The 16,591-nt window shown below is 41.8% G+C and overlaps 1 protein-coding gene across 1 annotated transcript in view; it reads right to left on the reverse strand.

Annotated features, from left to right (window-relative positions):
- KPTN (kaptin, actin binding protein) overlaps positions 1-16,591 on the reverse strand; it is a 152,138-nt gene that overhangs the window by 113,292 nt on the left and 22,255 nt on the right. Inside the window, exon 2 of the mRNA XM_069207497.1 lies at positions 15,206-15,288. Within this exon, the coding sequence (XP_069063598.1) occupies positions 15,206-15,288 (83 nt within the window). The remainder of the gene's footprint in view (positions 1-15,205; positions 15,289-16,591) is intronic.

The raw sequence follows: 16,591 nt of genomic DNA on the forward strand, positions 1-16,591 counted from the left end.
GTAAACCTGACTGGAGATTTTTGTTGATCCTGAAGGCATGCCAAAGGCAGCCGGAAGCATGCAGGAAATGTGCAGCACGTCATCCCGAAAGGCTGTGATTTGCTGCGACGTTGCTGATTGCTCAGAAAGACAGGGTGCATTGGCATCATGCTCAGAATCAGCTCTTTAGGAGTTTGTCAGTGAGACTAGTTGGCACGTCAATGCCCTCAAGCCTTCTCTGGAGACTAAGAACGGAGGCAGTGGCCTAAGTCCAGCTTGGACTTATGCTTCTTCACTGACTCACCTGCAGACTTTGGCTGCAAACAAAATTCCGCAGTGGGAACTGGATCTTTCTCTCAACATCGCCTGGAAATGGCATGGAGTTTTGTGGAGTTCTGCAATGTAGAGCTTCACTTTGTGATCTCATGTGGCACTTGGGTAGAGTTGTCAAGTCTTGGAGTCATGCTTATGGGAATTTGTTGCAGATATTGGTGTTAGTCCCTACAAGGTTTAAACCTTGTCATTTTAGGAAAGGACATTTTCCTTGCACACTAGAAAACATTTTGAGATGAAAAAGTAAGACAGAACTCAGAGAAGAAAGGAGTAGAACCCAACATCAGTGTCTGAGTCACGGAAAGGCCCGAACCGACATCAGCACGCATGGGTGTCTCATATACTCTGGTCCATTTGTCATAGCTGAAGTGGAATGGAGTCAGTACAGAGCCACACGGTGCCCCCTTTCACTCGCAGGAGTAGTGCTTTAGTATTTTGGGGATCCAGTCTGAAGCCTTGGGAATATTCACAAGGTGAGGAATCTGCAGTTGGAAGTATCCATAAGAATGTCCCTTTACCTGTTGGTGCCAACCAAGACCACAGTGCTTCTTGCCTTATGGAGCTTTGCTTTTGCACATCACTGATGGAACCTCTACGAAGGTGCTTTGCATCCCCGGCTTCAGTCTCACCAGCCACATCAGAAAGAGGTGATTAGCCCTTGGCAGCTTAGCATTTCCCTCTACACTATTCATCTTGTTCATGGTCTTGGCATAGTGATGGGCTCCATCTCATCCTAGCCATACCAGCCAGAGTCTTAAGTTCACAAGAACTTGGCAGCAATTCTCTAGCCTTTTCAGTTAAATCCAGAACACGCCAATTAAAAAAAAAAAAATCTTATAAAGATTTATGTCAAAACTAGAATACATTTACTTAAAATTCACAGAGCCAAGACGTGCACATTTTAATATTTGTAATTTCAGATTATTTAAAGGAATAATGAGATGTTGTAAAACAATCTCAGTAATTAAAATACATATCATCCTCTTGAAACTCTGCACCAGATTTAACAAAGCAAAATGATTATACTTTTGTGACATTTTACTGCAGTGGTTTATTTGTCCCCTACACAAGTTAGGATAACTTACCAATTGTTTTCTACGAACATGCAAGAAATTCAAGATAATACACAAAACATATTACATAAATTACCTTGATGTATAAGTGCACTGGTGTATCAGGTTTCACAACTCAGCAATCAGGAAGCCAGTGGAGCAGTGTAAAAAGAATTATGATGTACAGCACATCCGGCATCACACCTACAACAAGATGTGCTGCTCAAACCAACTGGACTGCAAGGACAACAGAGAAAGGCTAACCCAGATCATATTTAAACCCTTCAACACTACAGCCTTCCATGTTGGCACTGGGGTTGAGCTGTAAGTTTACGAAGTAATCTATAATTTAGCAGGCACAGCATCTCATGTGCAAACTTTAATCATATACGAAGTCCCACGCAAGTTTGGTTCTCGCACAGCTTGTATTTTACACCACACACATTCTAAAACTAAGGACCCAACCACAGACTGCGGAAGAACATCTGCGTTCACAACCAAATTACACTGCGTTTTAATAAGGGAACACAGCTATTATCTTGGCTTGTGCATTTTATAATACCCTTTTTATTTTTAAAAATGCTTTCAATAACGTTTCTAATCACCGATGAAAAGGTTCGCCACAAATAATTTGCTACTTTCTGAAATACGAATACGGCTAAATAAAATAGGTAAGACTTACGTCTTTGGAAAAGAGAAACACTGTGGAGCAAGTAACGTCTTGCTGGAACTTATTATATGATTACATTCCTTACGGTTCAAAGTTTAACATTTTAAAAGAACAATATTTCTAAGGCCAAATCATGCACACACCAATGTTATATTGCTTCACAATAGGCTCGAGGGTTAAATGTGGCAAGTAGCCTCATTCCTACTCGCCTGCTTAATCTTGTGATCCTGTGCACTTCCACACATGCATGCAGTTTCATTGTTCCTTACTTGTCCGAGCGCTTACAAGTTGCCAGCTCGTTCCCTCTCAAGATAGCTGCCCACTTTATGATGACTTCTGTTTGTATCCACAGGCAAAGGCACTATACATGCCAGACAGGCACATTTGCTTTACGGTGTCTGTAATTGTGGTGAGAGTGAAGTAATTTTAGATTTTATGACCGGAAACAAGGTGTAAATGAGCGAAGAAACAGTACTACAGCGATCTAGAAGTGCATGGACGGGGCAGATCTCACTTCTCTGCGTGTGTAAAAGAATAAACTCTAAGCATGCTTACCATAGGTAGGTGCAAAGTACAGAGATACACTTTACTGGAGACACTGGAGTGTGTGTGGGTCGGGGCAGTCAGCTCGGCAGAGTAACTCGCAGTATCAACACCACATAACAGAATGGTCGATGACATAACGCAACAATGAACCTCGTCATCTTAAATACATTACAACATAAAGGCTGCCACGGGACACGAGTGTGGTTGCCAATGAAGGCGATCTTCCAGGGTATCGCAGAGATGGCAAACAAAGGCATTACCTCACAAAAAAAGTGCTGAGAGCAGTTAATTTACCTTTTTAAAGATTCCTTTCAAAATGTACCAACCAAAGCTTATTTCGTCTTTGTTTTCAAATGCAGTCACTGAGGCTCAACTACTCGCACGAATGTAGAAATGAATCATGGTATTTTTTTAAAGTAACCTTACTTTTAAATGTTTTACCAATCTTATCCAACTCCTATTTGGGCAGTTTCTTCCTTATTCACAAAAGTTTCAGATATAAAAGATAATTAAGAGTATATAGCCTCTGAAAGCAATTTTTGCAAACCGTAATCTGACTTATATTGCCTGCAGGTATGACAACATGTTTTAATGCATGCTTTCAACTTTAGGATCATGTAACGCCTCAGACAACCATTTTGCAGTGACAGTGAGACACACGAACATGGGCACATGGTTTATTTACTAACAACTACATTCCGGCATGTACAATATACAAAGAAACATTGGTGAAAGGTCAGTTCCCATAATCTGAAGGGAAGGATAGGGGTGGAACGAAGTCACTGAATTCTGCATTTGCTACGTTAATTAGGTCTCTAATAATTTCCTAAAACGTGTACCTTCCTTTCACATCCAAAGTAGGGAAATTTTGCCACTCAATAATTTTTGATTGGCACTATACAAAATGAATAATTGAGTGGCATGTGCTTGGATCAGGGATATCTACTAGCATGCAGCCATTCCCGTCTTCCTCGGGCCTATGTGTTAGGGTTTCTTGCAAGCGACCATGCCACCTGGTTTGATGGGGCTCTCAAATGACTAAAACACAATCAATAATTTCTAGAATCTCGTGCTCAATCAGAAAGCACACTATAAATAAGGGCACAAATTCATACCTGTTAACTTGTTGACTTCACAAAGCGGTTGCAGTCAGTTGTTAAAAGGAGTGATTTATTTATTTCATTGCCCTTTACTGGTCAGCTGGTCTGTATGCAAATTGAAAAAGGCTTAGAATGTGGGCAGTAAGCCCAGTTCTCCACAGAAATGTCTCACACTACACTGCCAAACCCAAACACCTATGGAGCTGGAGGGACTCTGTAAATGACGAATATTGTGCAGTCTACAAAAAATTGCCACCTACAAAGAATATTGGGGCATATTCTTAAAAGCATGTATATAAATGAGATTTCCTGTAGCACTCTTACATGCTCGTGGGAACTATCCTCAAAATATGTAAAAATGGCAATCTTAGAGCCATATAAATATTTAATTAATACAAAGAGAAATGCCTCTCTCAACGTTTACTAGTAGGGAGCTGGAGGTTTCAGGGACAAATCATAAAGGCATTTAAGAGTGCATACAAAAGCACTCCGTAATACTAATACCATTATTCATAAATGCATTTGTGGATCTGCCCCACTGTAATTTCTTTATTTATTTGGAAATCATACGCAAATTCTGTGCTACCTGCTGGCCACACGGGGGAAAACTGGAATGAAAGTACTCTGATAACAGCTTCCCAAGCTGCCCAAAGGGAGAACCACATTGTAACATTTGTGGTGGACTCCTGATATGACACAAAAACTCATGGCTGATAGGGTTGCAGAATGTGCTCCATGCCACAAAAAAGAAATAACACCCAACTTCGTTCGGCCAATCAGCTGAAGGGCAGCTGGAGCATCCATGAATACTAAACCATGAAACAGACCTCATATTCTTACTACACCTAAAGAAGCAGTTACAAATAAAGAGAGAGTATGGAGTCGAAATAAATAACTCCACGCTTAAACACAACCAATCCACAAGTCCTACAAAAGGGGTGGGGGGACTAACTAGGATAGGCTGAATTCAAGTGACATGGCGCTTGGCATCAGTGTATGTGACATCACGTGACATGGCATCACAGGAAGTGGCATCACAGCCCATGACCTCACAAGAAATTACATTAGATCCTAAGACCTCACACATATGTTTAGCAGGTCTATCATGAAAACATTTGAGTGCATTTCAATATTTAACAAACGAGATTTTGCATTGACAGTGTGCCAATAAAGTGACGAAACCCTGATGCAAAATCTGGGCTTCAACTTATACATTTATTTTTAAAAACCGTATCAAAAAGAAATTGGCAACAAGGAGACACACTGTATAATCAGTTCTGCTTAATTGTTTGCAAAGTCTGAATTTTTAAATATGAGGTTAATACACCTGCTGCAGAGATCTTTGTGTGCCCAGTAAATCTCAGGGAATAATAATAATGGTAGGACAACTCTGGATGTAAACGTATTTTCTAGAGCAATCTGTGTTTTGTCTAGTCACAGTTTTAAATCACAGAACATAGAGGATTAATAGGTCTCCTGCAGAGCACATTATGTAACACACAAATTACAGATTTTTATTTTATGCGAAGGGTTACCGCTTTTAACACAGAGATCATTTTGTTACTTGAAGTTAATAAATTCTAATCCTTCTAATATAGCACAGTGAGCTATGAAGGGCATGTGGCTCCTACACCTAATACCTCTCACTGTCATATGTAACACATCCTGTACAAGGAGTTATACACACATGATTTATTGTCAAAGTATATTGTGTACGTGTGATTTTAAGTGCTCTGACATTGTGTATTTAGATGAGTAGCACTAGATCGCTACAAAAGAAAAACAAAGTAGTGGTATTTAGATTGGTATTTGTGTTACTGGGACAGACCAACAGATCTGACATCCTTACAGTCCATGGATATGTCTTATATACACGGACTGAACAAAGTCAAAAGTTTGCCTCTCTTAACTACATGTGAAGTGATAAACTGTGTGCCTTTGTTTCCCCTTCATTGCATCTTGGTGTGAGGCTCCCGATGGTTCCCCAGTCATGAAACTCCAGCAAAAGGAAGCTTGATGACCCCTTAACTTCGGCCTTTGTAATGGGCCCATCTGGAATTTGATAAATCCACCCGCATGTTGCTCTTTGTAATGAAAGCAGACAATGTGCAGGTGCTGCTGAATATGTCCCGGTGTGGTGTCTGAAATATTACACCGGGACAGACATCATATTTCTGTGAGGCACAAACTCTTGGCAGGGTAGACTGTGTCTTCGTTCATGTGAAAAAAGTGGGTAGATGCCATCTTCCTGTGTCTACCTTCGACTTGTGCTCTATAGACAATGCAGCAGTACATCTATAAATCATAACCTAAGGGCAATGTCCTCAATATAAAGAAAGGAGTGGGCATGAGGTGCAGGTGCGCTGAGGGTGGAGTGCATGCACATGTTGGTTTTAACCTTCACATTTAATATTTGTGATATTCTGCCCTCATAAAAAACAATTACCTTCTTCTTTGGAAGAGCATACCACAGCAAAGCTATGCCCAAATACGTCACTCCACGAGTGGCAATGTGCATTTCCCAGACATCAATGACTTGAAATCAGATCTGTTAATGTTTGTAACCTGGCACTGAGCAAACAGTGCAACAGTGTACTGCCTATTATACAAGCATTGGCAAATCCAATAGGTCATGCCTATGCGAGATCTATCGGCTAAGCCAATGTTTTTTAGCCACGTTGCAAATGGCTGAAAGTAAAGATAAAAAGCTTTTTGACACAGCCAGGTTTTGGCTGCGTTGTAGCGTTTTTTTTTCTTTTTACTTGTGACTGCTTGTTTAGTAGTAAAATACAGCAATAATCGGTGTTCAATAGGTTTCCTACATCTTTTGGCCCGTGTGCCTCTGAACCTGCTGCACCATTCAAATCATGGGTTTCCTAGACATTTTGGCTCCTGCTCCACTGCACTTGCTGCACCATTCAAATCATGACCCTAGCCCCTGCAACGTAACTGCACTTGGGACTGCTTGTTTAGTAGTAAAATATAGCAATAATTGTTTTTCAGTGGTTTTCCTAGTCCTTTTGGCCCGTATGCCCCTGCACTTGCTGCACTATTCAAATCGTAACCTTAGTGACCTCAAGGTTATTGCATTTGTGACTACTTATTTAGTAGTAAAATATAGCAATAATCGGTGTTCAGTGGGTTTCCTTGAGCTTTTGGCCCCTGTGCCACTGCACCTGATGCACAACTCAAAATATGACCCTATTTGTCTACAAGGTAACTGCAGTTGTGATTGCTTGTTGAAAGTAAAATATAGCAATAGTCTGTGTTCAGTGGATTTCCTCGCACTTTTTGTCCCTGTGTCACTGCACCCGCACCATTCAAATCATGACACTTGTGCTTTCCAGGCAGCTGTGAAGACTGGCATTATTCGGTCCAAATAGTCAGAGACTGAATTAAATTAAATGTTGGGAAGGTTGGTGCTCTTTTACATTTAATGAGTTGTAAATCAAACTGTTGGAATGGTGGGAGTGCTTTACATTTTGATGATGCTTTAAAAAATGAATAACAAATATTGGTTACAAGTGGCACATTTTATGCTGTATTGGGATGGGCGTCAGTAGTTTTACTTTAACTCACTGCTGACATCCGGATGGGCCACACGTAAACCGAATCTGTGTAGTCAATAAACATGCAACAAATATTTCCCTCAAGCAAAACATGTGTGCCAGTTATGGAACTGCGCACTGGATAAAGTTATCTCTTTGCATTCTGACAAAGCTAGGGGTAGCAATACTGCGACCACAGCGCTGCCCAAACAACTTGGAATGAGTAAACGTGGAGCTCCCAGTCCATGCTTTAACTTCAGGCACTACAGACATTTCTGGAGCTATCATGTTTTGGCAGATGTGAATATCCGATCCCAGAAGTAGCAGAGCAGACACGGAGGTCCCTTAGCAAGAAGAGGAGGAGGAGGAAAGCTTCAATAACAAAAAAAGTGCAAGCACCCTCGGAAGACAGCGCCTGAAATTTGACCTCGGTCTTTGAATGCCCAGCAAATCAGTCGAGATAATAACAAGATTTACAGGCCTGTTTATTTAAGAAAACGAGTTTGTGGAAGAATAATTTAAACACGCCTTTACATGGAGAGGTACGAACTCATGATGGGGAGCCTAAAGCTAAAAAAGACAGCAAATTGAATGAAAGAAAACGTGAATTACAAACCACAAAGCCAATGGCAAGCAACGGGCAGAATGCATTCCTAAGTCAACTTTCTGAATCTCCACAAGATGTCTTTTGCATAACAGACAACTATGCTGTCTGTTAGGCTGAGACCTAAAAAGTGTGCCAATTACTGTACCTACATCTGATGCAATACCAACATGAGCTGAACAAAAATTAACCTGATTCAAACGCCACTGAGATCCATTTCTTAAATTATCATAATTAACATCCGTATTTAAACAAGTTGGTAAAGCAATGAATTTAGTGTCTACCATGTTTTAATATGCCACTTTATATACACAATGCAACTTTCTTGCACAGCTCTGTGACAAGTTGACCAAAATTCAAGTGAAACCTCAAATCACAGAATCAATTTTAAATGTGTGATCTTCAAGTCTGGAACAATAATGGATGCCAGAGTAATTGGAGTAAGTAGCACTGGAAATGGCAAAACTTACATGCGAGGCTGAATGCTTTGGGTGCAGCAAAGACACGAATCATTACCTACAGCCAGCATGTCTAAACATCCCTATATTCGGACATGGGTGGGCTAAGGAAAGGACCAACCGAGACTATACATCAATAGAACCACAAATATCAGTCTTTCAATACATTGATTCACAACTGGCAGAGATATGTGTTTAACTAACTTTTTTGGTGGCAGACAGCATCATCTTGGGAGCCGACACATAGGAGCAAGGGGCATCACAGGGGGAAGATTTCATCAAGCAACAAGGTTTGTCTCCATTCAACAGAACTAAGAAAGCTGATCAAGTAGCTGGTAATGAGGCTAGGCACTCTTAAGGAATCAACAAAAGCGCCCTGGTAATCTTCAATCCTTGCACAAACACATACCCGTGTAAGGGTTACAATTATAGGTGTTGCATTGTTTATCACACCCACTAATTACCTGATGCATAAAGCTGTTACATTTCAGCAGGTGAAAGCTAATAGAGGAAAAGGCTCGCTATTTGGGGTAATAAAAAAATGGAAAAAATAAATAGTACATGCAATTAAAACTGTGTTAAACGAAAAGCTTGTTTTAAAGTTCTCAACTATCTGTGCAGCTGTTTCATGCCTGCAATTTGTCTTTTGTCTTGTTCTCTTATATTTTTCCCATTCCGGAACACTTTGAGGGGTACCTGATCCTAAGTGATACATCAAACTGCATGTAAGGGTCTTCATAACATTGGTGTTCCTTAAGAATGGAGAAATCAGGTAGACAGAGCTTGGCCATGGCAAAATGGCTGCTCTCTAGAGGAACCAGGGGACCAGCCCATGCACCAGGTCATAAGCCTGTTGGGGCAGGGTTACTTTCTTCACTATTTGAAGATATGAATGGGTGGCAGCTCCCGCCATCAAAGCTGTACATGAAGGGAGAGAAAATGCACTCCATTGGCCATGGTGATGGCAGATTCCTGTTGAACCCTGTCTGACCTCACTGTGCCATTCCACTAAGGCATCCTGGAAGTCTGATGCTGCCAAATCTACACATCCGCAAATTAGATCGTTGGAGTCACCACATTTGATGAGAAAGCCCAGCAATCCACTTTGACTCGGTGACATGGTCCTGGACCGCCCTGTGAACATCAGCGGTTCTTGTTGGTGACGTCACACAGCTCCTACTAATGTATGGGACAAGTGTACTTCTGCCACTTTAAATCACAGAGGTGAGGAAAGGAGCATCAGTTGGCTCTGCAGCTCATAAACGTCGCCAAGCATACTGCTCCCTCATCCACGCTTGGACCACCAGGTTTACCGCCGTACTGCAACCCAGCACCCCAGGATGACAAAGGCACAACAGTGCGAAAGATGGGCATAAGGCCAAGACTACCTCAACAACACTTAGTGAAAACCACAGCTTTCATCTTAGTGGTCTCCTTAATATGAAACAGGGGTGGCATATGACTTCCAGGGACCCGACGATCAGAGGCATGTGATTCCAGTTAACAAGAGCTATATGAATGACCTCTACATAGCCGCTGTAGAAATTGCTCTGGGACATATAACATTTCTGAGGCCATATGAACGGAGGCTCTTCTGGGTCCCACGGAAAACTAATCCTGACCTACCGTACTACACTGACATTTCCTATATATCTGTGTGCTTCTGGAGTGACCCGACCTGCTGCATCTTCGCTACTCCCAGTGAGTGTTACTTTCCCCTTACACCTGGTCTTTGCTTCCAGGAGTGTTCATCTCTCCTCCCTCACCCACCCTGGACTGACTCACCCCGATTTCAATGGGATCTAGCACATGCATATGAAATGTGGAATTCCTCCAGCCCAACTCCCAGGACATATTTTGTGGGGTCAAGGACAACAGGTTTTCATGTTTATTTTGCCCTTGGGACACGTAGGCCCAACCCCTTAGAGTACAAACCCTTGGGCTGCCAGTTTACAGTACCACATTATGGATCAAGGAAGGGCACTGTCTGCAGTAAAGGTAATATTTGTGTCCATGAGGTAATTCTGCTTAAACCTGAATTCATGGTTCATTAATGCAAAGCCTTTATTATAAGGGAGAGCTCTATAAGGAAATGTTGTAAGCTTAGACTGCACTGCTGACAGTGGTCCTAGTATAAAAATGTGTACATATGTTTGCAAAGTTTAACAATATGACTATGAATAATGCTTCCAGAATGCCCTCTGATTAGATGCAGATATGTGCAGAAGCTCAAAAGCAAGATTGATGGGTCTTTGCTTTCAACTTAAATGTTCTCAATAAAACGCAACTGGGAAAACATGTTTTGCTAAACTGCTGTGAAATTTTAGGTACCTTTTTTATCTCACGCATCATTTACTAAAGTGTGTTGATGCATGCCTGCATACCCCAAAAATATTCATAATGGAAAATCAGTGCAACCATTTTCAATAAGATTATGATAAATGTGAAAATAAACAATGACTGGCAAAGCCAATAGGTCTGACATTGGTTGTCAGCTCTTGGTTTTGTCAATAAATGTCTTGTTTTGACATGGTTTTTATAAAATTCTATTGCTGTAGGAGCTGCCAGGCCCTCACCAATATAACAAACATTGGTGAAAAATATATATATTTTTTGGATTCAATAAGCACACATTGCCACAGTAGTCTCTCACACTGAACAAAACTACTTTGTGGACTGATATGCTTCTTGTGAAAGAGCAGGATGCTGTATCTCAGAGTGAAGCCAGTTTATTGAGACAGAGAAAGAGAGAGACATCATTTTAATAAAGACAAATGGTCTTGGGTAGCTAAAAGCCTAATTAGGGGCCAGATTCTTAAATACATTCACAAATGTGCACCCATGACATGCGCCCTTGCAGTAGTGCAGATTTACACCTTTCATGAATTCACAATAATTTACAGACGTAGGACAGGAGATCGCATTCCTAGAAAATATTTGTGAACTGCATTTAAGCATGAGCCAATATGCATGTGTAGACTTGCTCTTGCAAAACTCTGTTGAGCTTTTACAAGTTTGCTTTCCCTTCAACCACTTTTTCCCCAACCATGGAAGAAGTTTAACTTCTGAAGTACATTTCCAACCTTTCTTAGTATGGGGAATGATTAAAGAAGAGCTGGTGAAAACCCCTAAAACATGCAAGTTAGCAGATTTGCACAGACTCTAAGGTGCATTCCAACCCTGGAACTGCTGCCTAACACTACCTCCAGCCCCAGCACTTAGATCTGTGGGAAGGTGGTAAAATGTGGAAATTGCTAGAATTCAAATCCTACTAAGGTATGAGCCCTGGTTTAATAGGGGAGATTATTATAAGAGCTCTTTTATAATGAGACTGATGCCATTATTTATCACCGCACTACGTGGCACCAAAGGGACAAGTGGATTTTTTACAAGACAAGTAGTTTTTTGAAGCAACCTGTCCCATGGACAAGTAGATATTTCACTAAATTCCACACCGATGCCTATAATGTACCTGCCGAGTCCTACACCATAGTACGGACTGCTGGTAAGTGGTGAACCACAACAATTGAACTGCATAAGTACCACAAAAACAGGCCTCCTCGTACGACACTATGACTTTCATTGGACTGTACTCCCATGTGTCACAGCGCACTCGTGTCACTCACTCTTGATGGACTTAATCTTGGAAACTTGCCCAGTGCTTAATCTGTAAATATTACTTTCTCGTTCTCAAAGTTTTTCTTGGAGGCCCATAGCCAGAGCTGTGGAATATTGGAGTTGATGAATCAGGCTGTCTAGCCTTCATTCCACCTCATTCCTTCTTCGTCCACCACCTTACACTTCCTGTCTCTATTTCATCCCTGCAGGTTGTTTTTTGTTTTTATTGTCTACTTTCTCTGTTTGTCTATGCTTTTCAGTCTTACTCTTCCTCCTTTTTCCCTCTTCTCTGCCTTTACCCCTCTTGTTCTGAGTTAAAGTCTGAGGACTAGAAATAAGTGCCAGTGACCACAAATCAGTGCTGGTGAGAGTCACCTGCAACCACCAGCTCAAATTAAGCCCAGTGTGATAAAACCTTCACACCCCACAACCCGAAGAAACTAGCATCAATGTATAAGACTGGGAGTTTTCCATCTGTATAGGGTGGCTTGAATTACTTTCCACCTGTGCATACACACACGCTGGCCTCCACACTGGTACATCCTCTAATCCGGTGCATTAAATACTGGTGTTCGCCATCAAAACAACCCAGGGAACAAGCACAAGTCACAGAACAGAGTATAGCTAGTTCCTCCGCAGTCATGCCTGAAACACCCATGGCTGAACTCTCAAACACAGGATCCTTCACCCGGAAATAGATTGTCGGATGACTCAGAGGATGTAAAGTCCATGCAGTCAGGCCTTGCATGCCTCCATTCTTGCCTCAATATCAGGAGGGTGTGGGGGGGGGGGGGGGGGGGGAGGGGGAGGCTTGCAGACGGTGCATACGGCGGGGGAAAAAAATAATTACAAAATAATAAAATAAAAAAAAGAAACTTAGCTGCTTTGCTAATGTGCCACGCTCCTCTCCCGTCACTGCTGCAGGCACAGTCTCCCAGTCTGCCCTGCGCCAATCCTAACGCTGCTCAGAGCAGCGTCAGGATTGGCTGGGAGCGCCCAGCCAGGGCGTTCCCAGGCAGACTGGGAGAGTGTGCAGGCTCTCTCACAGGGAGAGAGCCCTGTGCGCATGTGTGTTGGCAGGCCAGAGACGGCCGGCCAAACACACATGCGCTCTGGGGGGAGTGCACAGTGCACTCCCCTCAGCTCGTCACCCCCAATATCCTGCCCCTTTTACATGGAAACGATAATAAACAGAGTTTATTATCCTTTCAATGCAAATGGATTTGCAGTGGTTGCAGCTGGTGGAGGGCCACGCTCCTCTGCCAATACGAAGGAGCCGTGCCTGCTCAATATTACAGAAAAAAGAATAGCCAAAATGGAATCAAGAATCAATGACCGAGCTGGAGACCAGACATACAGGTGATGAAGCTCAAGACCATGGAACTGGAAGACCGTTTCATTTGAGGCAATATCATATTTTAGGGCACTCGCAAGCAAACCCAATGAAGATAACAGGTTTGGATTGCTGGAGGACATAATATGCAAGCTGCTGAAACGTTACCTTGCAGAAATTCTGGAAATCTAGAGGACCTGCAGAATACAACCAAGCATCATATCCAGTTTTAATCCACCCTGGCCAATCATCATGGGTTTCCTGCATGTGTCCAACCTATTCTACCAGCAGTCCATTATGCTGTATGGTTATCTCAGTCATGTCTCTGCAGTCTATCTTTGAAAACAAATGCTTTCAGGAGATGCTTCCTTACACTCCGAACACACGTTGGATTCTGAAGACATTAAACACTGTCTCTTAAAATCAGCTACAATGGGCATTACCGTACACGGAACATATTAGAATACATGGATCCAGCGGACCTTGAAACCATTTTGCACTTTATGGATGTGACCTCTTTGGAAGTCTCAACCTTCCACCTTCAATGGAAGCACACTGTACCCCTCAATGGCAGAGGAGCCTAGGAAAGCATCTAAAGAAGCTAGAGTTAACAACAGCCGGGAAAAAGAGACAATCAGACAAGGAAAGTTTGCACTTCATAGTTGATGCATTGAGCAAAGACAGAGACAAATCCAAGTCACCACTGAAAGTGACTACACAGGCTTATGGCTCAACCGCAGAAGCTCCTTCCTGATATACTGGGCGTCCACAAATTATGATCATCATGGCCTACTTCTGATCAGCCTGAATGCCCCATTCCAACTCCACGTTCATAGTCACTTTAGCAATTAGTACTGACTGCTGGTAACTGGTGAACACCAAACAAGTGACTGCATAAGTACCACAGACAGGTTTCCTTAAACGACACTAAGACTTTCATTGAAAAGTACTTGTATTTGTCACAGCGCACTCCTCCTGCTATTTTGTTAAACGCACTCGCTACAGTTCCCTGTGTTAGCCTGGTCTCCACAGCCAGAAAGCTGAGCTGGCGGGGTCAAAAGAAGAGGGGCTCAGCAATTGCTAAAAAGCCTCCATACTCTTGTGAACAGGCCTAGAATCTTCCATTGGCAATCAGACACCTCAATTCCATGGTAATCCAACTACCATGCTACCTCTTATTTTTTGCTAATGAATGTTCACGTTTGCAAACATTCTGTTGACAATTTTTGCAATAGCGAAGGTAAACATAAACAAATGCTGACCCAAAATTGTTCACAATCACCTTTGGGGCATCTCTCCTTAGATTTATCTTCAGATGAGTGCAAACACTGCAAGATGGAGAATGACTGCCCATCGCAGAGAAAAAACACAAATATTTAGAACCATCAGCCACTTTTTCCACCCTTCTTTGTTTGTCAGCTGGACCTGTAGGAGGGTAATAAACAAAACTCCTCGCCACAGCAGACCCTCGTAAACTGTACCTGCCCGGTTTCACTTAGGTACTATTCCTATCATGCATTTTGATAAGAAGGCAAGGGCTTTTCTGCCCAGACGCCCCTCTGACATGGATTTTTAAAACTCCTAAAATGCACTGGCACTTACAGGCAGTTACATACTACTCAAATTCCACAGACTAGATATGCCTGCATCTCTATCGCAGCTCTGGAAAAATCTAAATTGAATCAGATTTGTATAGATCCTGCTGTGGGTCTTCTTGAACATGGAATACTATGGTACAACATTCTTAAGGGTAGGTCTAAACCTAAATGGCTGCTCACACTCTTCTGGCCTGCCCTGCCACCCAAGACCTGCTTTTTGTTACAGGAAACAGTTCACACAAACCACATCCATCATTTCCAAATGCTGTCCTCTGCCTGAAAGTAATATGCTATGGCATGTGAGACTATTGGGTCTCTGGTCAATATGCAACAAACAAATGTGGTATGAGAGGGTACAGAACATACCTTAATGAACGTTATCCCCACAACCAGGCCTCTCTTTGGAGGAGACTTGTTGAAATTGTCAATAGAAACGATCTCTGCATCAACTGAAAGAGAAAATAACATAGTTTTCTTGGTTTATTTACTAGTAGATATTGACACTTTGTGGAAGAAAAATGACCTAACCAGAATAGTACCTGCATAGTTCCCCCATAGAGAAACGATGGCACTGGCACTACAACGTTCTGCATAGCAAAACCCATATATGCACACATTGTAAAGATAAAGAGATAATAAAGACTCTGGTAGAATGCACTCCAGTTCAGTAAACCATACAATCATCTCTTTGAATCGTGTGTAGAACTAAATGACACTGAAACACACTGCAGTGCATCACTATGGCCCTACTAAAGCACTTGGATTATCAACCTTATAGACTCTACAATTAGCACAGGTAAACAATACTTCCTAAATGGTATGCTACCAAAGGACAAAATAAAAACAATAAACACTCGTTTGTTTCCTCTGACAGATTTTAGTAGTACATAAACCTGCACAGTTTAATGTCTAGGAAACAAGCATTAAGCACCGAAAGCAGTTGCAACAGGAAATGGTGTGTTAAGAAAGAGAAACCCCAGTCACCGATCTCAGTTAAGCATCATACAATCCATTGGCTCTTCATAAATGGAACAAGCATTAGAAATCCCAATAGGTCTGGCTTTAAAGGAATGTCACATTGCAACGTGAAGCACTGCAACTAAACAGAATGGGAAGGAATATGTATTTGTGTGGAAGAAGGGAAGTGTGAGATAATATTGGTTTAGGTTAAAAGGCATAGTGAAAGATGCACTGTCAACCCAGACCTAAAAATCCTTGTAGGTTAATGACTATCCTCCTCCCATCTGTGCTGCCACCAGAGAAAAACAAACACCATAAATTATCTAGTAATCCAAGACACTTTTACAGCACTGCAATGCCACGTGTATACCCTTGAAAGTTCAAGCTCAGCTAGCTGGATAAATAAACTAAATGAACACACAGTTGAGTGAAGGGCGAGCACTTTTTGGTGGAAGCACAACTTCTGCTGAATTAAAACATGTACTCCTTGCTCCCAACATGTGGGTGGAGCCAAAGTATCTCTCTAGTGATGCTCATTAAATTGTCAATCGACAGCTGCCCTGTCAAACCAGACTATAAAACAGACTTTCCAGATGTTATAGTACACTCCAGTCTACTTCAATTTTCAACAGAGTTTAAAAAGTTAATTTTCATCTCTTTCATAAGACCTTTTTGACTTCTTGAAGAGAAATCATATCATTTAGTTACTCCCAATTTAGTCAGTTCTAATTCAATGTAATTAATATATGGAGTTCTTAACCCTGAGTCTTAAGCCATATATTTTGGTTGGAT

This window comes from Pleurodeles waltl, chromosome 9, assembly GCF_031143425.1.
Source record: "Pleurodeles waltl isolate 20211129_DDA chromosome 9, aPleWal1.hap1.20221129, whole genome shotgun sequence".
Classification (NCBI taxonomy): Eukaryota; Metazoa; Chordata; class Amphibia; order Caudata; family Salamandridae; genus Pleurodeles; species Pleurodeles waltl.